At 45.4% G+C, this 24,449-nt stretch overlaps 1 protein-coding gene and 1 long non-coding RNA gene across 3 annotated transcripts; one reads left to right on the top strand and one right to left on the bottom strand.

Annotated features, from left to right (window-relative positions):
- Positions 1 to 4,396: 4,396 nt before the first annotated feature.
- COQ2 (coenzyme Q2, polyprenyltransferase) lies at positions 4,397 to 14,444 on the bottom strand. Of its 2 annotated transcripts, none has more exons than XM_069976732.1 (8): positions 14,260 to 14,444; positions 13,222 to 13,542; positions 11,753 to 11,919; positions 11,265 to 11,386; positions 9,852 to 9,937; positions 8,616 to 8,749; positions 8,289 to 8,477; positions 4,397 to 6,460 (listed from the first exon to the last, which is right to left on the bottom strand). In XM_069976732.1, the coding sequence occupies exons 2-8, from the start codon at positions 13,532 to 13,534 to the stop codon at positions 6,317 to 6,319; spliced, it is 1,155 nt and encodes a 384-aa protein (XP_069832833.1). In that variant the 5' UTR covers positions 13,535 to 13,542; positions 14,260 to 14,444; the 3' UTR covers positions 4,397 to 6,316. The 2 variants fall into 2 exon arrangements, with proteins under 2 accessions (XP_069832833.1, XP_069832831.1); XM_069976730.1 differs by having other exon boundaries at positions 14,268 to 14,444.
- LOC138796971 (uncharacterized) lies at positions 4,817 to 23,324 on the top strand. The gene is made up of 4 exons (XR_011363865.1): positions 4,817 to 5,192; positions 6,359 to 6,452; positions 8,987 to 9,098; positions 23,263 to 23,324. It is a non-coding gene; the product is annotated as an uncharacterized lncRNA (long non-coding RNA).
- Positions 23,325 to 24,449: the final 1,125 nt, after the last annotated feature.

The raw sequence follows: 24,449 nt of genomic DNA, 5'->3' as shown, positions 1-24,449 counted from the left end.
GTGGAGTGTTTTTGCACTCTGTGGGCCGGGTGCTCTGCACCTGACCCACGGAGTGTAAAAACCAATTAATCACATTTACATTGTTCCCTATGGGAACTTACAGCTCGGTTTTCGGACTGCTCGGTTATGGAACAGCCTTCCAGAACCAATTATGTTCGAAAACCGAGGTACCACTGTATTTAGATAGGTATCCACTTACATGGGAGGCGGATGTTGGCCCTATAGAAGAAGGTCAATGGAAAGAAATACTAGAAATGACACCTAAGCTGTCCTTGGGGGAGCATCACCGACTCTCACACCTATACCTCTTGCATCGTGTGTATCGCACGCCACAGTTCCTTTTCCGTATTAATGTCAGAGATACACCCATGTGTCCCAGGTGTCATATCCATGAAGGGGGTCTTTTACACATGTTTTGGCGATGCCCCAAGCTGTTCCGATACTGGAGAGGGGTGGTGTCGGCCATACATAAAGCCTATTCAGTGGAATTACAGCAATCTCCGCTGGTGTATATATTGGGCTACGTGGAGGATCTGGCATTGAATGTGGGGGAACAGACTGCAGTAGCTCGCATCCTGTTTATTGCCCAACACTGGCTTGATGAAGCCCCTCCCTCGGTGTCGGAATTTGTGGGAAAGGTTAATTGGTTAATTGGTATAGAAAAATACACATATGAGAAGCGAAAAGCTAGCAAAAAGTTTGAAAAGCTTTGGGGCAGGTGGATGGCTGTGCCCGAGCTCGCGCCCCCAGGGTCCCGCACGTAGGTTGCGTTGAACCGCACGTAGATGGGAGAAATGGTATATATTGCTATCCTGTGTTCACCACCTGTCAGTGGGCATCCTATAAATTTGAGTTCAGAGAACTTTCTAACTATTTTCTTTTGAACTGTAGCTCAAGAATATTTACGGTGCGCATGTGCACATATGGTTCTCGGAAAGTTGCACTTGATTTATGTTTACATAGTGTGTGGAGTTGGACGGTTTAAGGGGAGGGAGAGAGGTATGGGGGTGGGGGGGGGGGGGAGGGAGGGAGGGGGTGATTCGGAGGGTATTCCCTCCAGGGTTCTTGCGATTGTACGGGGATAAAATCTGTTTTGTGAAAAAAAAAATTTCAATAAAAATTATTCTGATTAAAAAAAAAAAAAAAAAAAAAAAGAACAATACCACTATATTGTGACTGGATAACACCACTATACCTACCCACCCACACCAGACACCAGATTTACTGGCAAGCCTGAATGGGAGGTGGGAGACTAAAAAACAAAGACTAGAGACAAGACTAGAAACAAAAAGGTTATTTCCTGCTCCCTGGTGCTGCCCCCCTAGGCACTGTACCACGGCTGCCTACTGGTAAATACGGCCCTGGGTATGCTATAAATGGCTGATAGTTGTGGGTTCTGATCTAAAATGGCGAGTTCCATTTTCCATGACCATAGCCAACAGATCTTTCTCTATGCAGCTGGCCATCAGGAGAGGTTTTCTGTACATTGGGAGGGGGTGATTTAAAAAAAAATCCACTCTCCTCCCTGGTTCCATCAGTATGGGCTTGGGGTTGTGAATTTGAAGGCCCGCCTAGCCAGTTAGCGGATGTGGCAGTAAACATACTATCTTCATTCTTTAGCTTGGTACAGTTACAGCGATACCCAATTTATATAGCTTCTGTTTTACCTATTAAAAAATAACCTTTGCATCACCGTATTGACACCTCTAACGTCCTAATTTTTCTGTCTATGGAGAGGTGTGAGGGCTTGTTTCAGTAAAATCTTGATGTAGATGAGAATTTTTGTTCACATTTTATTCTGGAGTTATGTGATATGATGAAATTGGAAGCTTACCAGGACTACTGACAAGCCTCCAGTGATTGTGTCAAGAGGTGGATCCCCCAAACATGACCTTGAAAGCAGGCAACAACTGCCAGGTATGGAGAGGGCTTGGCTCCTAGGCAGTGGCGGTCTTTGGCACCAAGCACCCCAAGCGATCACTTGGGGCCCCCAACATCCAGGGGGGGCCCCACGCCCCACTCTTGTGCTTAATACCGCTGGACAGGGTCGCTGCCCCGCTCGCTGCTGCCATCTGAACTGTAACTATGAGCGCTTATAGTTACATGCTGCAGCACTGACAGGGCGGGAGACATTGGCCCCCTTCCTGTCAGACACTCTTGTGGCCGCAGGAAGGGTTTTCCCTGCGGTCACAAGTGGCAGCTTTGTCCTTGTGGTGCCGGTGCTCCAGTGACATCACTGGAGCATCGGCGCCAGGACAAGGGGAGTGCGGCCTCTTGTGATCGCAGGGAAAACCCTTGCCGCCACAAGAGTGAAGAGAAGAGGAGACGCCCGGACCCAGGTGAGTATAAGTGTTTGTTTTATTGTGTTATATACTGTATGGGAGGGGGAGCACACAGGGGTCTGTTTAACTGGGGGAGCGCACATTGGAGATCTATATAAATGGGGGGGAGCACACAGGGGGGCTATATAACAGGGGGAGCACACAGGGGGGCTATAGACTACTGGGGCTTCACAGAGGGGTTTATATACTACTGGGGGCAGCACACAGGGGGTCTATGTACTACTTGGGGCAGCAGAATGGGGTCTATATACAACTTGGAGAGCACACAGGAGGTCTATATCCAAGTGGGGGAGCACACAGGGGGGCTATATACTACTGGGGGAGCACACAGGGGTCTATATACTACTGGTGGGGCACACAGGGGGTCTATATACTACTGGGGGAACATACAGGGGGTCTATATACTACTTGTGAGGCACACAGGTGGTCTATATATAACTGGGGGAGCACACAAGGGGTCTATATAATACTGGTGGGGTACACAGGGGGTCTTTATACTACTGGGGGAACCACACAGGGGGTTTATATACTACTGGAGGAGCACACAGTGGTCTATATCCAAGTGGGGGAGCACACAGGGGGGGCTATATACTACTGGGGGAGCACACAGGGGTCTATATACTACTGGTGGGGCACACAGGGGGTCTATATACTACTGGGGGAACATACAGGGGGTCTATATACTAGTGAGGCACACAGGTGGTCTATATATAACTGGGGGAGCACACAAGGGGTCTATATAATACTGGTGGGGCACACAGGGGGTCTATATAATACTGGTGGGGCACACAGGGGGTCTTTATACTACTGGGGGAACCACAGAGGGGGTTTATATACTACTGGAGGAGCACACAGTGGTCTATATCCAAGTGGGGGAGCACACAGTGGTCTATATCCAAGTGGGGGAGCACACAGGAGGTCTATATCCAAGTGGGGAAGCACACAGGGGGGCTAAATACCCCTGAGGGAGCACACAGGGGGCCTATATACTAGTCAGGGATCACACAGGGGGTATATACAACTGGGGGCAGCACACAGGGGGTCTATATACAACTGGGGCAGCACACAGGAAGTCTATATACTTCTGGGGGAGCACACGGGGGGGCTATATATAACTGGGGGAACACACAGGGGTCTATATACTACTGGGGGAAGCAAACAAGGTCTATATACTACTGGGGGCAGGACACAAGGGGTATATACTATTGGGGGCAGCACACAAGGAATATATATTACTGGCGGTAGCGCACAAGAGGTATATACTACTGGGGGCAACACACAGCGGTCTATTGTTTTGGAACGCATGTCGAGGGGGGGGGCCCCAGACATAACTTCGCTTGGGGCCCCAGAAATGCCAAGACCGCCCCTGCTCCTAGGGCTGCACAATATATTAACACAGCTATGATGTACAATGATAAATGGGGGTTTTAACGTGACTCTGTGTACCCACAATCTGACCCCCCAAACCACTAGTACCTTGGGATAGCTGCTTTTAATCCAAGATCTGTCCTGGGGTCCGTTCGGCAGGGGATGCAGTTATTGTCATAAAAATAACGTTTAATCTTGCAGCGCTGTGTCTAATGGCTGGGGCTTACATTTGTATATGCATTAGGCTGGCACACCCTCTCTGTCCTTCCTCCCCTCCATTATGAATGCTCCAGGCAGATTGCTAACTATTCCCCACCTGTGTGTATAATGAACATGGGCTGGATCGTTAATACACCTGTGCAAAGCTCAAATAGCAGTAACTGTTCCTGGAGCATTCCTAATGGTGGGGAGGAAGGACAGAGAGGGTGTGCCAGCCTAATGCATATACAAATGTAAGCCCCAGCCATTAGACACAGCGCTGCAAGATTAAAAGTTATTTTTATGACAATAACTGCATCACCTGCCGAACAGACCCCAGGACCGATCTTGGATTAAAAGCAGCTATCCCAAGGTACTAGTGGTTTGGGGGGTCAGATTGTGGGTACAGAGTCCCTTTAAAGGATATTACAATATGTGGCGCGCTCAAAAAAAACAAGACTTAATATTTTTTAAAATTTATGTGCCCTGTTTAAAGATTTTATTAGACTGTTATGAGTTTTTCGGGCTGTAATGTTGAACTGCAATTTATAAGACACAAACCTGGAACATGAGGTACTACATTTCATATTTGTTTACAGTTTAATCCTGAACATAAATCTGGAAAAATAAATTATAGTCCACTTATAGTACGGGTGTCCCAGAAATTTCATGTCCGGTAATATCCAAAGTACACGCTTACCTGCTTCTACTGTACCATTAGACTACCATTGCTATTAGGCTATCTTCCCACACTATTTTTGTTCAGAAAGGCTATGGAGAAGATTTATCAAACATGGTGTAAAGTGAAACTGGCTCAGTTGCCCCTAACAACCAATCAGATTCCACCTTTCATTTTCCAAAGAGTCTGTGAGGAATAGAAGGTGGAATCTGATTGGTTGCTAGGGGCAGTTTCACTTTACACCATGTTTGATAAATCTCCCCCTATGTTCACACACTGTTGAAATTTGAGTGGATTGCCGCCATTTAATGGCAAATAACAGCACTGCTATTCTGATGAAGAGGACCTCTGTTCCTCGAAACGCATAAATATTGTGAACTTTTAATGTTTTTACTTTATTCTTTATACTTTATAGATTAGCCACGCACAATTTTTGTACTTAAGACTAGCCTTATTCCCACGGGCCCCTACTTGGGAGCATCCTGTTTGGGCTATCCTAGTTTGCCTGCAGCCCTGCACTCTCCACCGAAGCACCATATCCTGGCATCTTCTGAAGACCTGGTACCCATTTGGGTGATAATGCATAAAGCCCAAGGGGCTTGAAGGTCAGCACCCCATCAGCACCTTGCATTTTTAACTGACTTGTTTGTACAGTATCACACGAGGCGCTGCTGCCTGGCTTTTTTTCTCTCTCCCTTGTTCTATGGAGAGGGGAGGGGGGAGATTAGTCGACAGCAGAGAATGAAGGATTACACAGTGGGAGCTGTGTGAAAGCCGGTATTCAGAGGTCAGTGCTGACTTCAGAGGAGATAGCCCGGTGATGTAGCTGTAAATTAACTCTCTTGTCCTGTTTTGGTGCCTCATCTCCCTCCACAGACAACCATGAAGACGGGGGAGAGCTTCAAACTGCTTTTTCATGATAAAAATGCATGTTTCAGCTAATAAACCCAAATACAAAGTTTCTTAAAATCTCCTCTACTATTGATTTCTAACAAAAAATAAAATAAATTAAACAACAGTGACACTTTAACAGTCAAATAGGCGTGAACTTATAATATATATATATATATATATATATATATATATATATATATATATAGGGGGTGAATATCAGCTCTGACTTTCTTTGCCAAACTTATACAGCACCCACAGGGATCTATACTGCGGCATTATAATAGTATCCCTATCCATTGCACAGACAGATTTAAAGGTGTTATCAGGGACTTTTTATATATATATATATATATATATATATATATATATATATATATATATATATATATATATATAGTCCAGTCTTCCGGAAACTGACAGTTCTGGGTTTCTGCAGCTCAGCAGCACTTTGTGGGAGGAAGACTCGGTCAGGCATCTGCAGGCACACAATGATGATCCATGCTGAAGTGGACGAACCCTCCTATCTGTCCTGAAATGTGGTCTTTAGCACCGGCAATTTCTGGCCTCATGCCTTTCACTATGATTATTTGCCAAGCAGAGTATCAGGTGGTTTCTTTGATGTTGTCAGATTCGGACTGAGGAGTAGCAGCAGTAAAAGGCCACCTATTTAGAGACTGGCAAGCAAACTAGGCCATAAGGTGGAGAAAATCTGCGGGGCAGTCCGGCAGTGTTGGGCCCTGCTGTGGGCAGCAGCACATAAAGGGTTGTCAGTTGGGTAATTATAAATGTGCCAAGACCCACAAACATGCTGATGCTTTGTCTATGAGCCACGGCGTCACAAATCCCTAATTTCATTTGTTTCTTGTGTTTTCAACAGATTGCTCAACACAATTCCTATGAAAAGTAAGAAGCCTACTGTGCGGTTTGCGGTAAACTTCTTCCAGCAGTCATCTGCATTATTTATATCCAAGGTATAGATCTAGAACAGACACAATGACATGTTATGTAATGGTATGTGCTTAATTATAGATCGCACTAGAAATATTGGCTATGGGCATTCATTTTCTATAAAAGATGGGATAAGAATGAGCCGACAATTCTATATAAGTTTCTGTCACCAGTCCGTTTTGACATGATGCCACAGGACATGTAAACTTAAACTTTCCATGTAATGTACTGATAATTCTCTTTTCAGAAATGAGGACCATGTTGAATGTAGTTGGACCTATATTTCAATATTTTAAGGATACAAAGTTGGTACATATCCACTTACTTCTTAAAATATTGGCCCAGATTTATCAAGGTTTTTCCAGGCAAATACCTAAAAATAATTGCAGATTTTTACGCAAATCTGTGAGCATTTGTCTGGTGTAAACCCTATTCACCTAAAGCATAGGCAGGGGGTACAGCGAGGTAGGGAAGAGGTGTAGCCTCCTCCCACACCTGATTAATGCCGGCTCTGGAGCAGGTGTAGATTTTTGCACCTGGACAGGGTAGCAGGATTTAGGGCACGTACACTTTATGCTATGTCTTTGAATGGGAGGGCTCACGTGCCTCTACTAAAAGAATTGACATGTCAATTCTTTGAGCGGAGAGGCACGCGAGCCCTCCCAAATTCGTAGTGTGAACGGGCCATTACTAAGAGCCTTAGTAAATCCAGCGAATCACATGGGGGCCTTGACAATTATTATTAGACCGGCGTACTGGTACTCACACTGAAGCAGTATTTTCTTCCTCACATTCTAAGAGCCACATTGTATAATGGGAAAGGGGGGTGAACTTTTTAACATTTTTGATTGGGGGGGGGGGCTATTACATGCAATAATTAGGTTGCTTATACTAAGCAATGCTATGCTATTACACAGCATTGAGCAGTATAATCACCACTTATCAGACTGACGCAGGTTACCATTCTGGCAGGTAAGTATTCTTCCTCTATCGGGTAAGCTGATCGGGACCTCGCTGCCACGATGTGGAGTTCAGATCAGTCAGTAAGTGGTACTTTGGCTGTCATTAACAACCTTGAAGGGTTAAAAGGGGTTCATGGCAGGCAGCTGCAAGATCGTGGCTGCCTGTCATTATGCCTGGCTCCTGGCACATTAATGTGTGTAGTGCTGCACACATTAAAGCGACTCTGTACCCACTTGTACCTTCGGGTAGCTGCTTTTAATCCAAGATCTGTCCCAGGGTCCGTTTGGCAGGTGATGCAGTTATTGTCCTAAAATACAACTTTTTAACTTGCAACCCTGTGCCCAACAGCCGGGGCTTAGAGTATCTGTGCCCTAACTTTGCACCACCCCTCCTCCCCACCCTCTTTCCTATTCCTCTGCAGTGAAAACTACACAGGTGCTTTAATTATCCAGCCTATGTGCTGTGCTGACACAGGTGATTAATAGTAAAAAATCTGCCTGGAGCATTCCTAATGATGAGGAGGGACAGAGAGGGTGTGCCAGCCTAATGCATACACAATCTAAGCCCCGGCCGTTTGGCACGGGGCTGCAAGTTTAAAAAAAAAAAAAAAAGTTGTCTTTTAGGACAATAACTGCATCACCTGCCGAACGGTCCCCAGGACAGATCTTGGATTAAAAGCAGCTATCCGAATGTACAAGTGGTATGGGGGGTCAGATTGTGGGTACAGAGTCACTTTAAAGCCATTTTATGCCAGGAACCTTTATACACATTCCTACCGCAAGGGGTATCAGTAGTAGGAATGTATATAGCTGCATGGCTGATGCGAAGGGGTAAATACTAAGCATTCAGTAACATTGATCACAACTGAATCAGCAATGAAATGAAGACATGGATACCTGGTGGACAAAGTGCCCCCCAATGAGTGCAACAGCAGCATAATAGGGCAGAGTCTGGTCACAGTTCACTCCTGTCACAGTCAGTCCTGTTAGCATTGCCACACTGAAGCCGCTCAGCCAAGGCTTGGTCTGCTCATTAAAGCGAAGTGCCGTCGACTTTACCCCAACTAGCACATCGTCCGCTTTGTCCTAAAAAGAGAAAAGAATCAACTAGTGGCTCAGTAAGAAAAACAAATGGCTTCATATAGTCTATATAACAACCTCCTAAATGAGAGCTGACTAGATGGTTTGCAGCCATTGAAATATCAAAGATCATTGTGGGATTACCTGATGGGCATAAATGGTGTCATATATTAGTGTCCACATGACTCCGGAGACATATAGAGGAAGGCAGACTGACCAGTCACAGGACCCTTTAATAGCAGACCACCCTAATAGGGCTCCCCAGTTAAATGTCAATCCTGTGTGGGGAAGATTAATACATGAAATAGGGTGAGAAGATAAACTGTGTTTCTGAATATATAGACATTACTAGTCATTCAATGATGTGGGCCAACAGGACAGATAACTGCTATGGACTTCAGTAATATTTGAAGAAAAAAAAATGTATTTAAATATCAAACCAGGAAATATAACTCAGTATGTGCTTCAGCGTGATTCATCTGCAGAAGAACTACAAAATGTGTTATTGTCTCCAGATCCCCGGCTCCTCCCTCCTCCAGAGATGTCACAGAAGACTTGGCTGGATCTTGTCTCGTCCGCCCCCAAGTGATGCCACCATCCCTGACCATCACCCTGTCTTATACACAGGTACAAGTAGTACTGAGCAAGTACAGACTAAGGCCATGTTCCTACTGCGTAAGACACCGGCTGTTTTGTGACCCGACCCGACTGCAGTACCGGCTGGATGATCGCCACTTCCGCTGAATTCACATGCAGGCGCGTCCGTGTGCGCCCGCATCCGAATTCCCCGCTGCACACAATGGAGTTTTTGGCTGGAGCCACACACTCCATTGTGTGAACTGACAGGTTCTCTGCAGCTGCTATTCAATGAATAGCGGCCGCAGAAAACTGACATGTCAGTTTTTTGCGGCGCTGCTAGGGACTCCGCCAGAAGGCAGCACACACTACGTAAGCTAAGTAGTAATCACGGCCGTTGTTGCCGGTTGTTGTGATTATAACTTAACTTACGTAGTGTGAACATATCGTAAGACTGCAGAAACAAGTGTTCTTTCTGTTTACCTGATGTCAGAGTTCCCCTTTAACTCCATAAACTGTGTTTGGGATCGCAGCCTTAGCATACTCACTTTGGAAAATTGTTCATTGCGGAGGATTTAGGCTATGTTCCCACATAGTATTTTTGGACAGCATTTTGGTCAGTATTTTGCAACCAAAACCAGGAGCAGATTGAAAAGACAGAAAGGATCTGTTCACACACTGTTGAAACGGAGTGAATTGCCGCCTTTTCATGGCAAATAATATTTTGGTTGTAAAATACTGTGTGGAAATATAGCCGTATGTTGCAATAAAAGTCACTGTCTTCTACACGTAATTGTAAGTTACCTAATACAAGCTGGGGCCAGTAAGTTATCCTCTTCATTAATGGGTAGGTGAGCACCAGCGACAAAGAAGCAGCTCCTAAAGCAATGCTAAAGAAAACGTTACAAGGTGACTACAATAAAGTGGCCGCACTGAGCAGTGCTCTTCATCTACTATATATCATTATGCACTGAAAACAATGTGATACATTACGGCAATAACTGCTTACTGTGTAAGTCTAATATTTAAAGATATTACACAACAACGTTCTGCTTTTCTTCCCCCAGTAATAAAACTATTATTGCCTATGCCAAATGCCTGGTATTACATTAAAGGGGTTGTCCAGCGAAAATCTTTTTCTTTCAAATCAACTGGTGTCAGAAAGTTATATAGATTTATAATTTACTTCTATTTAAAAATCTGAAGTCTTCCCATACTTATTAGCTGCTGTATGTCCTGCATGAAATGTTTTATTTTCATTCTGACTCAGTGCTCTCTGCTGACATCCGTGCCTTAGTACTATTCTCAGTAACAGGGCTGGTGCACAGAAATCCCCCAGAATTCAGGACAACTCATCTTCTGCCATCAGCTGCGACTTTATGCCCCCACAGAAAAAATAATTGTGACAGGCCCCCTTTCAATATACCAGTGTCTATAATAGTAGTTTTTGTCCCTTACAAATCATCATATGCTAAATACTTAGGGCTTTAGCACATTGAGAACATAGAGAACTTTACACTTAGGGACCTCATAAACGTACATTTAAAGTGTCAGTCGTTTTTTTTTTTTTTTTTTTGCAGAAATCAATAGTACAGGCAATTTTAAGAAACTTTGTAATTGGGGTTATTAGGCAAATATGCCATCATCTGCATTCAAAAGGACTTTCCCCAGGTCCCCCCTTCCCTCATTCACTGCTCATTATCAAGAAATCTCGACTCTTTTACATCAGTCGGGCCCTGTGTAACCTATGGAGAGGGGAGGAGGGAGATTAGTCACCAGCAGAGAGCAGAGAAGGATTACACAGCGTGACCTGTGTGAAAGCCGCTATTCAGAGGTCAGTGCTGACTTCAGAGGAGATAGCCCAGTGATGTAGCTGTAAATTAACTCTTTGTTGTCCTATTTTGGTGCCTCATCTCACTCAACCCCTCCCCTCTCCATAAGAGAACCATGAAGACAGGGGACAGAGCTTCAAACTGCTTTTTCATGATAAAAATGCATTTTTCGGCTAATAAACCAAATTACAAAGTTTCTTAAAATTGCCTGTACTATTTATTTCTGCAAAAAATATGTAAACGACAGTGACACTTTCAACTCATTTCTAGGGCAGGATTTATATGGCCGCACCCATGACTGTAAAGTTTGGTCAATAGTCGTCAGGCATGAAAAATTAAATGTCAAATAAAACTGCTTGACATTTCAGAAGAAAGAAGTGCTTACCTGTAATTATTAAGACACAGAAGCACACCCAACGCCAAGCTAAGCTGTCCTCCCAGGAAGACCAAAGACTGAAACTGGGTGATGTCTCCTGCGGCAATCGGGCGATTAGCTGTTCTTGCTACCTGTGAAGGAAACATAGTGGTAGATCAGAAGTAGTGTTCAGCAAATCTTTCAAAATGTTCAGGTTCGGCAATGTTATCCGAACCCAAGCATGCAGTGTTTGATTCCCTGCAGCTGCAGAAGTTGGCTGCCGCTCTAGTGCTGCCAGGAAAAAGCCTATGGCTATATCCATGCTTTCCAGGACTCTCTGGGGCAGCACCAAACTTCTGCCAGTGTATGTGCCCCCAGAACCAGCATCACAACATCTATGCAAGGCTACAATATAGCTAAAAATACAGTTAAAACGCTCACATGGAATAAAAGGGACAATAAATCAAAGCTTCATTAACATATTACAGTAATAATCTGAGCACATTTATCTTTCATACCTTTTTATCAAAGTCTTTATCCCACATATCATTAATAGTACATCCGGCACCGCGCATTAGCACTGCACCCGCGCCAAACAGGGCGAGCATATAGAAGTCTGGAAGGCATCCTGGCTGCGCTGCGAGGGCAATGCTCCAAGTGCATGGCAGATATAACAACCAGGTTCCTGAAAAGCACAAAAAAGTAATACAATTATATTATAAGGTTATAAAGAGGTGCATATCAAATAAGAGCCAGTTCACTTTATTTTTTTGTATCCTGCTGAAAAGGTCCTGTTTTTTGTTGTCCAAATTTATCATTAAGACTATGTTCACACAATGGCGATCTGTTGCAGAAAATGTGGACAAATCAACGTTTTTAAAATCGGTTTCAAATCTGCAGGCATGTGAACATACCCCGAAATAACAAGATGCAACAGGACACAAACCTGATGCAGGGTCCTTTCTTCTGTCCTGACTGGCCTTGGTCACCCAGTAAATATGTTCAGCCATCTTCCTGTTGTTATAAGCCAATTTGCCAGGACTCAAAAGTTTGGTCTGATGTGGTCTGAGTCCTGTTACATTAGTGCATAGCAGCAGGAAGAGTCCCAAATGTTGTCATTGGGTTACTTAGGGCGTATTACATGGTCCGACCCCTGACAGTAAGCGAGCACTGATCTGTTAGATCAGCGCTCACTTACTAAGCCCATAAAAGGCTCAATACCATGCATACCAACTAAAGTTGAGCAAACTTGCCGAAAGTTCGGGTTCAACAACATTTGACCAAACTCGAAGTTCGGCGTCAGTCCTGGAAAACATAGATAAAGCAATAGGCTGTATCCATCTTCCCCAGACACCAGGAGTCAAATGCTGAGCTTTCAGGTTTAGATGAACGTTGTTGAACCTGAACTTTCGGCAACTTCTCTCCCCACTAATCAGCACCTTTTTTGTGCCCATGGATTCTAGTGACCTAATGTATAGATGCAACCAGGCCTAAGAATGAGCTTAGACTTCCTGCTCCTTCTGGGGAAGAACAGATTTATAGTTGTATACTCCAATACTAAACATGGAAAAGAGGCCCAACATGCAAGACCAGAAAACCATAGAGCAGTATATGCACATGTTTTGTGTTCTAAGGGTGGGCTCACATTGAGGAATTCGGATAAATTTTGCGGAATTCCGTCGGCTGTACGAGCTCACGGACATGCGCCTTTCCGCCGGCTCCATAGACACCATTCTATGGGCCTGCTGATTCCGCCGAAAGAACTGACATGTCAATTCTTTCGGCGGAATCAGCTGGCCCATAGAATGGTGTCTATGGAGCCGGCGGAAGGCGCGCAGCCGCGAGCGCGTACAGCTGACGGAATTCTGCAGAATTTTTCTGAGCGAATTCCTCAGTGTGAACCCACCCTAAGTGATACAATCCCTTGGGTGTGCCTAACCACTTTCCGTCCTTGAACAGTGTGTGTAATGTGAAGTATTCATCTCACCTATAGGTTTATCCAGCCTCATAAGTCTTAGATAAGGCTGGACGTTCTTTGGCATCACTTCAACTGCTCCTGCTGCAGAAATCCTAGGCCTTGTCCAGATACGAGGCGAGGTTCTCAGGCGGGCACTCTGACACACAATGTGGGGGGGTGTATTGCTGGTATAGGGCCATTTAGATCGGAGAAATGTCTTCTCATTGTAGTCTGTCCTATAGAAGCAGCAGGCCATAGAGCTGGCCATCTTCTGGGTATATGCTGTGGACACGGCTCTGCTGAGAGGCAGGCACATTCCGGTCATCTTGAACACCGAAGCCATCTGTTATCCTGTCAATTCAAGGACAAAGTTATTATCAGCTTATCTTCCATATTATGACACTATACGGTGTATATATGGTCCCATACAGTACATCACAATATACTGTAGCTAATCCATGTTTACAGGCCCCCCACTCTTCCTCAGTATGTCTGACATATTATTGTTAGACCCGATCATCATAGAATCCATGGGGTGATACACTGCCAGGTTACAGCCCTATACAACCTCTAAGTAATATCACAGCCATATTGCTGTATATATGGCAGAAAGAAATTCATGTCGTGTTTCAGTAGCCACAATAAAGGGGGTGGGGGGATTATTTAAATCAACTGGTGTCAGAAAGTTATATAGGTTTGTAATTTACTTCTATTACAAAAAAAATAAATCTTCAGTCTTCCAGTACTTATCAGCTGCTGTTTGTCCTGCAGAAAGTGGTGTATTATTTCCAGTCTGACACTGTGCTCTCTGTTGCCACCTCTGTCCATGTCAAGAACTGTCCAGTGCAATAGAGAACCTTTCCTGCTGTCCAGACTGTAAAGAATACACCTCCTCCTGCAGGACATACAGCAGCTGATAAGTACTGGGAAAGTTTTTTAATAGAAGTAAATTGAAAATCTCTAACATCAGATTTTCTTCTTTTTGCTGGAGTACCCCTTTAAGGATCTGCTCCTACGTAGAATAACACTATAATGTAGAACATGGGGTATCTATGTATCATGATGCACCTCCATACATGAAAAGATATTGAACTGCAAGCTCCAGTATGTCAGGCACCGGCGTTCAAGGCATGCTGGGATTTGTAGTCTCATAGCGACAATGGAGACTTGCTGCAGGCCGATCGCAGAGGAAAGCGCCCAATGCACCGGATTGTATCACAAGGACGAGTCTGACATTCCATGTGCCGGGCAGAACGACCTGAGAGAGGGACAGCGGTCCCGTGGTGATGACGTCACCATCGCCCCGGAGCATGCTGGGAGATGTAGTTTGAGCAGAGTAACGCGGGTCTGCATGTGTAATGTTACTGGTGACAGGTGAGGCTAGAGAGCAGACTAGCTACAGGACGAAGCCGGATAAAACAGCTCAATACAGGGATTGGCAGCGTTCGGCCCTCCAGTTGTTGCAATACTACAATTCCCATCATGCCTGGACAGCTAAAGCTTTGGCTGTCCAGGCATGATGGGAGTTGTAGTTTTGCAACATTTATGTGTGGACTTCAACATCCTGAGAATGTCAATTGTTGCACAAAGAACAAGGATGTGTTATGTATTTTTCCCATTGACTTTTTGGGCAGGGAATTCCAAAATCAAATCTTATTGCTGTCACTTTAGCTGTCATGTAATACTGCCATGCAGCTGTCAGATAATACCAGCACATTGTGTCCTTATAATAGATCAATAAGGCCAGTTTTACTCTTCAGTAATGCAGCAGCATTCATTATAAGATATGTAGTACCAGGATGCCCATGGATTACTAACAACCACATATCCCAGCCAGACGCCATCACTTTACAATATGGGAAGCCCCTTTAATATGCCGCCAGAAACTTAAATGCTCCCCCACCAGATTTCTAATTATAGGGGGTTTCCAGTGTTAGAAAAACATGGCCGCTTTCTTCCAGAGACAGCACCACTCTTGTCTCTACTTCAGGTAAGGTTTGCTTTTAGGGTACAAACACACACGGCATATACGCTGCGTATTTACTGCTGCGATACGCAGCAGATTAGATCTACATAACTGAGCACAGCATCAAATCTGCTGCGTATCTGCTGTGTGTGTTTGTACCCTTAACCCCTTAAGAACAGAGCCTGAAATGGCCTTAATGACAGAGACAAATTTTATGAATATGACCAGTGTCACTTTAGTCATTAATAACTTCGGGATGCTTTTACCTATCTGGCTGATTCTGAGATTGTTTTCTCGTGACATATTGTACTTTACATTTCTGGTAAATTGGAGTCGATACTCATAACAAATCTTTATGAAAAAAACCCAAATAATGTGAAAAAATGTGAAAAAATGCATTTTTCCAACTTTGAAACTTCTTTGCGTATACAGAAAGTGGTTATACCACATAAATTATATATTAAATAGCATTAGCAACATGTCTACTTTATGTTGGCGGCATTTATTAAACTATCTTTCATTTTTTTTAGACGATAGGAAGCTTAAAACATTAGCAGCAAATTTCCAAATTTTCAGTAAAATTTCAAAATCAGATATTTTTAGGGACCTGTTCAGGTTTAAAGTGTATTTGAGGGGCCTGTATGTTAGAAAGCCCCACAAAGCACCCCATTTCAGAAACTGCACCCCCCAAACTCTGCAAAAGCACATCCAGAAAGTGTTTTAACCCTTTAGGGGAGTCACAGAAATAAAAGCCAAGTGTGTAAGGAATTTGAAAATTTTAATTTTCTGTGCAGAGATTTTATTGTAATCCAATATTTTTCATAATTATAAACCTATTACCAGAGAAATGCACCCCAATAATTATTGCCCCGTTTCTGCAGTTTATAGAAATACCCCATATGTGGCCCTATTGCGCTATTTGACGCAACCACAAGCCTCAGATATAAGGGAGCGCCTAGTGAATTTCAACGCCTCCGTTATATTTGGTCATTTTTGACTGTACCACTTCAGGTTGGCAGAGGCTCTGGGGTGTCAAAACCTAAAAAACACCCCTAAAGGGACACCATTTAGAAAACTACACCCCTCAAGGAATGTAACAAGGGGTGCGGTGAGCATCTGGACCCCACAGGTGCTTCACAGATTTTCCGAACAATATGGCGTGAAAAAAGAAAAATTTATTTTTTACACTAAAACGTTGTTCTAGCCTTCAATTTTTCATTTTCTTAAAGGGATAAGAGGCAAAAAAAGACAAAAAATGTGTAGCGCAGTTTCTCCCAAGTACAGAAATACCCCACATGTGGCGATAGAGTGCCAAGGGGGCGCAGGACGAGCCTCCAAAGGGAAGGAGCGCCAATTGGCTTTTGGAAGCTGAATTTCACTGAAAAGGATTTCAAGGGCCATGTCGCATTTACAGAGCCCTCGTGCTGCCAAAACACTGGAAACCCCCCACAAGTGATTCCATTCTGGAAACTACACCCCTCAAGGAATCTAACAAGGGGTGCAGTGAGCATATGGACCCCACTGGTGACGGGCACAAATGTGGAACAATGTGACGTGAAAGGGAAAAATTTCATTTTTTCACTTTCATGGCACAAATGTGCCCGTCATCAAGGGGTCCATATCCTCACTGCACCCCTTGTTAGATTCCTTGAGGGGTGCAGTTTCCAGAATGGGGTCACTTGTGGGGGGTTTCCAGTGTTTTGGCAGCACGAGGGCTCTGTAAATGCGACATGGCGTTCATCATCCATTCTAGCCAAATCCAACCTCCAAAATCCAAATGGCGCTCCTTCCCTTCGGAGGCTTGCCCTGCGCCCACATGGCGCTTTATGTCCACATGTGGGGTATTTACGGACTCGGGGGAAATTGCTCTACACATATTGTGTGTTTTTTTCTCTTTTAACCCCTTGTGAAAATGATAAATTCAAGGCTAAACCAACATTATAGTGTAAAAAATGTAATATTTCATTTTCACGCCACATTGTTCCACATTTGTGCCCGTCACCAGTGGGGTCCATATGCTCACTACACCCCTTGTTACATTCCCTGAGGGGTGCAGTTTCCATAATGGGGTCACTTGTGGGGGGTTTCAACTGTCTTGGCAACACAGAGGCCTTTTGAATGCAACATGGCCCCTCGAAATCCATTCCATCCAAATCCAGCCTTCAAAAACGAAATGGTGCTCCTTCCCTTCGGAGGCTTACCCTGCACCCGCATGGCGCTTTATGTCCACATGTGGGGTATTTACGGACTCGGGGGAAATTGCGCTACACATTTTGTTTTTTTCTCCTCTTTTAACCCCTTGTGAAAATGATATATTCAAGGCTAAACCAACATTATAGTGTAAAAAATGTAATATTTCATTTTCACGCCACATTGTTCCACATTTGTGTCCGTCACCAGTGGGGTCCATATGCTCACTACACCCCTTGTTACATTCCTTGAGGGGTGCAGTTTCCATAATGGGGTCACTTGTGGGGGGTTTCAACTGTCTTGGCAACACAGGGGCCTTTTGAATGCAACATGGCCCCTCGAAATCCATTCCATCCAAATCCAGCCTTCAAAAACCAAATGGCGCTTCTTCCCTTCGGAGGCTTACCCTGCACCCGCATGGCGCTTTATGTCCACATGTGGGGTATTTCCGTACTCAGGGGAAATTGCTCTACACATTAAATGTTTTTTTTTATCTTTTAACCCCTTGTGAAAATGAAAAAACATGACAAGATTAATGATTTAGAGTAAAAATTTTACAAAAATTACACTAAATGTTGGTCTAGCCTTGATTTTTTTCCATTTCCACAAGGGGTTAAAAAAGAAAATGAACACAAAACGTGTAGGGTAGTGTCCCCTGAGTACGAAAATACCCCACATGTGGACATAATGTGCCATATGGGCACAGGGCAAGTCACCAAAGGGACAGAGCGCCATTTAGAGGCTGGAATGGAGGATGGAGGCCATGTCGCAATTACAAAGCTCCTGTGCTGCCAGGACAGTAGAAACCCCCGACAAGTGACCCCATTCTGGAAACTACACCCCATAAGGAATCTAACAAGGGGTGCAGTGAGCATATGGACCCCACTGGTGACGGGCACTTACGTAGAACATGTGCCGAGAAAATAAAAAATACAATTTTTTTCATTTTCACGTCCCAAATGTGGCCGTCACCAGGGGGCCATATCCCCGCTGCCCCCCTTCTTAGATTCCTTATGGGGTGTAGTTTCCAGAATGGGGTCACTTGTGGGGGGTTTCTACTGTCCTGGCCGCACAGAGGCTTTGTAATTGCGACATGGCATCCTCTAATGGAAATGGCGGCCATACCTACTTAGCTGGGGAAAAGGGACAATTCTAATTTATTTGGGGGTATTAGGCCAATTATTAGTTTATAAGGTTGGAAATGACAGGTGTCCATCAAATTCAACCTGTGTTGATCCAGAGGAAGGCAAAAAACCCTCTTAAGGCAGACGACAGTAGCCTCATCACAGGGGAAAAATTCCTTCCCGACTCCATAATGGCGATCAGAATAATCCCTGGATCAACGTGACCCCTGAAATAGGAATAAGGGACAGAATTTAGATAATGTAGAACCCCAGTGACGTGTGGTGCGCCTTGAAGCGATCCAGTATGCAGAGGCCGGGGGGATCAGGACAGGCGTCACACTGGAAAATGTTGTCCTTCCTGATCCCCCTGTTACGCCACACTCTGCACTTCTTCTGGGGTCTCCCGTTCTCCAGTGTGGGGGACGTCACCTGGAAAATGTTGTCCTGGTGCGATACGGGGTCCTTCATATCCAGAAGCGCTGGGTCCGCTCCATGGCTGCTAAATATTAGGGCGCTATTACTGCTTCTGATATGTTCGGATCGTGCCGCAAGCTACAGGGCAGCGAGAGACCAGAGGAGGGGGTGCTGGTATAAAAGTTATCCCCGTACGGGTGGTAACCTTTATCCAGCAGTGGGAAGATCAGTTCCCGGACGATCTTCCCACTAACTCCGAGGATGGGGGGGAGGGGGGCATCTGGGGGCTGGATTCGGGTGTCCCTTCCTACATACACTCTAAGGGTACATGCACACTGCGGAATCGCGACAGATAACCCTTCCTGCATTCCACAGCTGGCACCCACCGGCGGACTGATGCAGGCGCACGTCTCCACACGTGTCATAGACTCCATTCTATGCACGGGCGGATTCCGCTCTCCGTCCAACGTGTTCATTCTTTGGATGGACGATGGAATCCGCCCGTGCATAGAATGGAGTCTATGACACGGGTGGAGACATGCGCCCGCATCAGTCCGCCGGTGGGTGCCAGCTGTGGAATGCACAAAGGGTTATCCTTCGCCATTCCGCAGTGTGCACGTACCCGAAATCTGTAAGTGTACCCTAAGGCACGCTCACAGAGTTTGTAGAATTTCACACCATACCGTCATCTCTTATTGGGATGGTACTGGCAGAAAAGACGTGTCTGGGGGGCAGCGTACGCTACGCTACCCCCAGACACGTCACTGGATGATGAGGATGAATGGAGGAAAGAAGGATCCCCCCATTCATCCTCACTGGCTGTTTCGGTGTCGGAGGTAATAATAACGTATCCCTCTGACGCCGAAAACACCCTGGGGGCCATCTTTATACGGGGATTGGTATATGGGGTATGTAGTGGTGTAGTGTCAAACTTTATTCAATGTAGTGTGGTGTAATGTAGTGTTTTTTACGTGTTTTTTTACAGTAAGTATAAAAAAAAAACCTACGCCAACAAAGGAGTTGCTGATAAATGCCGCACTTATGTGCGGCACTTATAAGCAGACCGTGGCAGTAGAATATAGAAAAAAAACACCCTACGCCAAAAAGGAGGAGTTGCTGATTAGCAGCGCACTTTCGTGCGATGCTGATCAACACTCAGCGGCGATAGGGTGCGGAAAATAGAAAAAAAAAAATTTGAAAAAAAAAAAAAAATAAAAAATTTCTACATTTGAACATCCCTGTAGCTGCTGATAAGTGTATTACACATATCAGCCGCTAGAGGGCAGCAGAGCGCAAAATACGGAAAGAGCCGACGCTGGAGCCGAAAATAGCCGAGAGAAGCCGAACGTGACGTCACGGAAGAAGCCGAAGACCCGAACGAAGACGAGGATGCCGCGAACCCGGAAGACGCCGATCAGGAGCCCGGGACAGGTGAGTAATGTACAAATACCTGCTCTGGACCCCTCGGCTACCTAGCTGAGGGGTCCAGGGCAGGTATTTACTATATTGTGGGACTCTGATCGCCGTGCCACCGGCCCGATCGCCGTGAATGGCCGGCCGGTACCGGCCGGCCGTTCACGGCGATCGGGCCGGTGGCACGGCGATCACCATTACTTTTTACAGTAATGGCGGTCGGTGCCGTCCTCGGACAGCACCGACCGCCATTTTTTTCCGGGTCATCGGGTCGCCGATGACCCGGAAAGGTTCCGATCGCCGCTATTGGCTGATCTGAATTGATCAGCCTATAGCGGCGATCGTAAGCACGGGGGGTGTTAACCACCCCCCGTGCCGTGAAGCTAAGATGGCCTGCTATGATTTATAGCAGGCCATCTTCCCCGACCGCTGTGTGTGAACACGCAGCGATCGGGGAAACATCGGGCGTAAATTTACGCCCTGATGCGCCAAGTACCAGGGCGCGAGGGCGTAAGTTTACGCCCGATGTCGTTAAGGGGTTAAAGGGGTGATCCAGCGCTACAAAAACATGGCCACTTTCCCCCTACTGTTGTCTTCAGTTTGGGTGGGGTTTTGAAACGCAGTTCCATTGAAGTAAATGGAGCTTAATTGCAAACTGAACCTGAACTGGAGACAACAGTAGGGGGAAAAGTGCCCATGTTTTTGTAGCGCTGGATAACCCCATTAAGGGTGGGTTCACATGTAGCAAATCGTAGCCTGTTCCCACTAGTGTAATTTTGAATAGGTTTACATACTGGCAGCAGAATTTTCATTCCACTGCGAGTATGTAAAGCACCATCCCCCTTTACCCATGGAAGCCCGTTGAATGCTTTACCGGTCCGTGCTCTGGCCTGCTTTTTGGAACGTGATTTGGAATCTGAATTGCAGCTGGCAGCGTCATTGTTAAGGCTATGTTCACACAGTATTTCCATCAGTCTTTTTTCAACCAAAACCAGAAGTGGGTTGAAAACAAAATAAACTGCAAATCTTTCCATTAGAATTTTGCCCTGGGAGTTCCACTCCTGATTCCTGAATCTGCCAGGTCTATACCAGGTACAGAGGTACAAAACAAATGATTCCTTTGTAGACATGAGCGAACCGGGTTCGGTCTTGAGTCCATCCGAACCCGAACTTTCGTCTGATTAGCGGTGGCTGCTGAAGTTGGATAAAGCCCTAAGGCTATGTGGAAAACTTGGATATAGTCATTGGCTGTATCCATGTTTTATAGTCAACCTTAGAGCTTTATCCAAGTTCAGCAGCCCCAGCTAATCAAATGCCGAACGTTCGGGTTTGGATGGACTCGAACCCGAACCCGGTTCGCTCATCTCTATTCCTTTGTCTTTTCAGATGGCCTTTTCCATAGTGATAAAATTGCATTTTTATTTGGCAGCTGAAGTGCTACAGAAGCGATACTGAGCCACAGCATGCACGTCTCTTTCCTCCCCCGTCTCTTCCTTCATTGGTAATTGATGTACAGAGTTAGAGTGTTTGTGTCAACTCATATGTCACATAGATATACTAGTAAGAGAGTCCTGTCTCATTTGGGCTTCAGTTTCTTCAAAAATGTATTGCGTGACAAAGTACATTACACACATTGTTATCGGTCTGCGTGGTCAGACCACAACTGAGCAGGAGAAGGAGCCAGGAGAGACATGCACTATGTACCTCCCTCCCAGCTCTGTGTCTGTGTGAAGGCAACTAAAGATGAGGAACCTCGAGCACACTTGGGTTTGTCCGAACCTGAACGTTCTGCATTTGATTACAAGTGGCTGAAGAAGTTGGATGTGGTCATAGGGAGCAGGGCCGTATTAACAGCTGCTGCTGCCCTAGGCACTAGACAGGCCCCATCTTCACTCACCATCTAACATCATGATTTTCTAGTTTCTGAACATCATATTGATATCTGATCAGTCTTAGGCCGCATTCCCACATTTACTGTACGTCACCACATGCAGCAGATGCCAGACCCTCATGCGGTAACCAATAGGTTTATGGCCACTAATCCTGGTAACAGCACATGACTACTGGGGAAGAAATGGGAGCCTGGTTTCGGCCACTTGCATTTCTCTACATGTAGAAACATTGTCTGAATTGCGTCTGAATCTAATCATGAATCAATGATTAGAGCCGTCTGCATATTGTCTGAGGGAATTGTCACCACAGGATTGTTAGATTGGTAATCGCTCCAGGCGTTACATTTAACACAGTCACACCAGACCTGACCTATACCACCGTACTGTGACCGGATAACACCGCCACACCAGACCTGACCAATACCGCCATACTGTGACTGGATAACATCGCCATCCCAGACCTGACCAGTACCACTATACTGTGACTGGGTAACACCACCACACCAGACCTGACCAATACCGCCATACTGTGACTGGATAACACCGCCACACCAGACCTGACCAATACCACCATACTGTGACTGGATAACACCGCCATATCAGACCTGACCAATACCACCACACTGTGACTGGATAACACCGCCACACCAGACCTGACCAATACCACCATACTGTGACTGGATAACACCGCCATATCAGACCTGACCAATACCACCACACTGTGACTGGATAACACAGCCATATCAGGCCTGAATAACACTGCCATACTGTGACTGGGTAACACTGCCATACCAGACCTGAACAACACTGCCATACTGTGACTGGATAATACTGCCATACCAGGCCTGAATAACACCGCCATACTGTGAGTGGATAACACCACCATACCAGACCTGAACAATACCACCATACCTCTCCCCTCGAAAAGATGTCAGATTTTCTGACAAGTCTGAATGGGAGGTGGGAGACTAACAAAAAATAAAAACAATAAAAAGTTGTTTCCTTCCCCCTGCTCCCTGGTGCTGCCCTAGGTATCGGATCTATAGCCTATGACTGTATCCATGTTTTTCAGGTTTCTTCAGCCACCCGTAATCAAATGAACAACGTTCAGGTTCGGACAAACCCAAGTTTGAGGTTCGTGGTTCGAGGTTCGTTTATCTTTAAAGACAACTGCCCCAGATTTCCACACATCAGTTTTGATACAAGTTCTCCCCAATAAATCTCTCTTATCTCACCCAGAGCCATGTGATATTAGAGTCATACTGCGTTTTTTATGCAGTTTACAACATAACTGCAATGTGTGAATGCTCCCTACAGGAGAGATATTGCAGACTTGAAGCTGTCACACGGCATTATACAATGTCACCAAGAATCTGGAAGTTTGTAGCTAAGGGACATCTGGCAGAATTGGCAGAATCCTTTCATCAGGATATCCAAAACTCATCCTCTGCCATGTTATATAGAGGCTGCAGGTCTGTGCGCTGAAACTGCTACCATGGCACCTCCTCTGCTAATGAAGGGCTCTGAGGCTTTTTTGACTCTTCAGCTTTGCTTTGAGAAACAAATGGAAGACTATGACACGGGGGGATTAATTAAGGCGTATGAGATTAACTAATTCCCTGCCAGTACACGGGCATGCTGGGTTCATGTAGAGGCTTTATGCTGCCCGTACACCCTCACTGAAATTTACACCTGCCGATATGTAATTTCTACCTGTGTGTAGTAAATGTGTGTGATGAATGTGGTGAATGCAAAGGCCACCAGAAACTCTATAAACACATTTGGATAGTTACAAATGATAGTTACACTTTGGGGGGATTTATGAAGACCGGTGTACAAGTACGCCGGTCTTATATTAGGCCCCAACCCTTTCCCCCAGCAGGATTTACTAAGAGGCGCCCAGCGTATAATTTTGGTCATGAGTTACGCCTGCGAGCAAACATTAATCATGATAAATAAGGCTCGGGAGAAGGCCACGCCACCTCCTCACCTTATGACGCCCCTGCAAGCTCCGCCAGCCCGCACATCGGGCTAGCGGGGTTACGGGAGGTGTACGCCAGGGAAAAGGGGCGAAGCTGCACCTTCTCCCTGGCGTACGCCTCGGGCGTACCTTTCATAAATGTCCCCCTTTAAGTTTAAAGTTGAGTTGGAGAAATATAATATGCAGGAGGGCCTAATTGGTATTTTGGCTAGGACTCCTTACATGCACTTACCTCCCCGACTCCAGCCCTGCCATCTGCATTCCGCTGCTCTGGTCCC

This window comes from Dendropsophus ebraccatus, chromosome 7 (assembly GCF_027789765.1).
Source record: "Dendropsophus ebraccatus isolate aDenEbr1 chromosome 7, aDenEbr1.pat, whole genome shotgun sequence".
NCBI classification, from domain to species: domain Eukaryota; kingdom Metazoa; phylum Chordata; class Amphibia; order Anura; family Hylidae; genus Dendropsophus; species Dendropsophus ebraccatus.
Note: the sequence above shows the minus strand (reverse complement) of the source record. Positions and strands in the feature narration are given on the sequence as shown.

What these genes read in the sequence shown, in the direction of transcription:
- COQ2 (XM_069976732.1), bottom strand. Translation starts at nt 13,534, where the DNA reads ATGGCTTCGGTGTTCAAGATGACCGGAATGTGCCTGCCTCTCAGCAGA. An exon ending in CTGTGTCTTAATAATTACAG is followed by an intron (nt 9,938 to 11,264) that starts GTAAGCACTTCT and finishes CGTTTTCTTTAG; the next exon opens with CATTGCTTTAGGAGCTGCTT. An exon ending in ACACCATTTATGCCCATCAG is followed by an intron (nt 8,478 to 8,615) that starts GTAATCCCACAA and finishes TTCTCTTTTTAG; the next exon opens with GACAAAGCGGACGATGTGCT.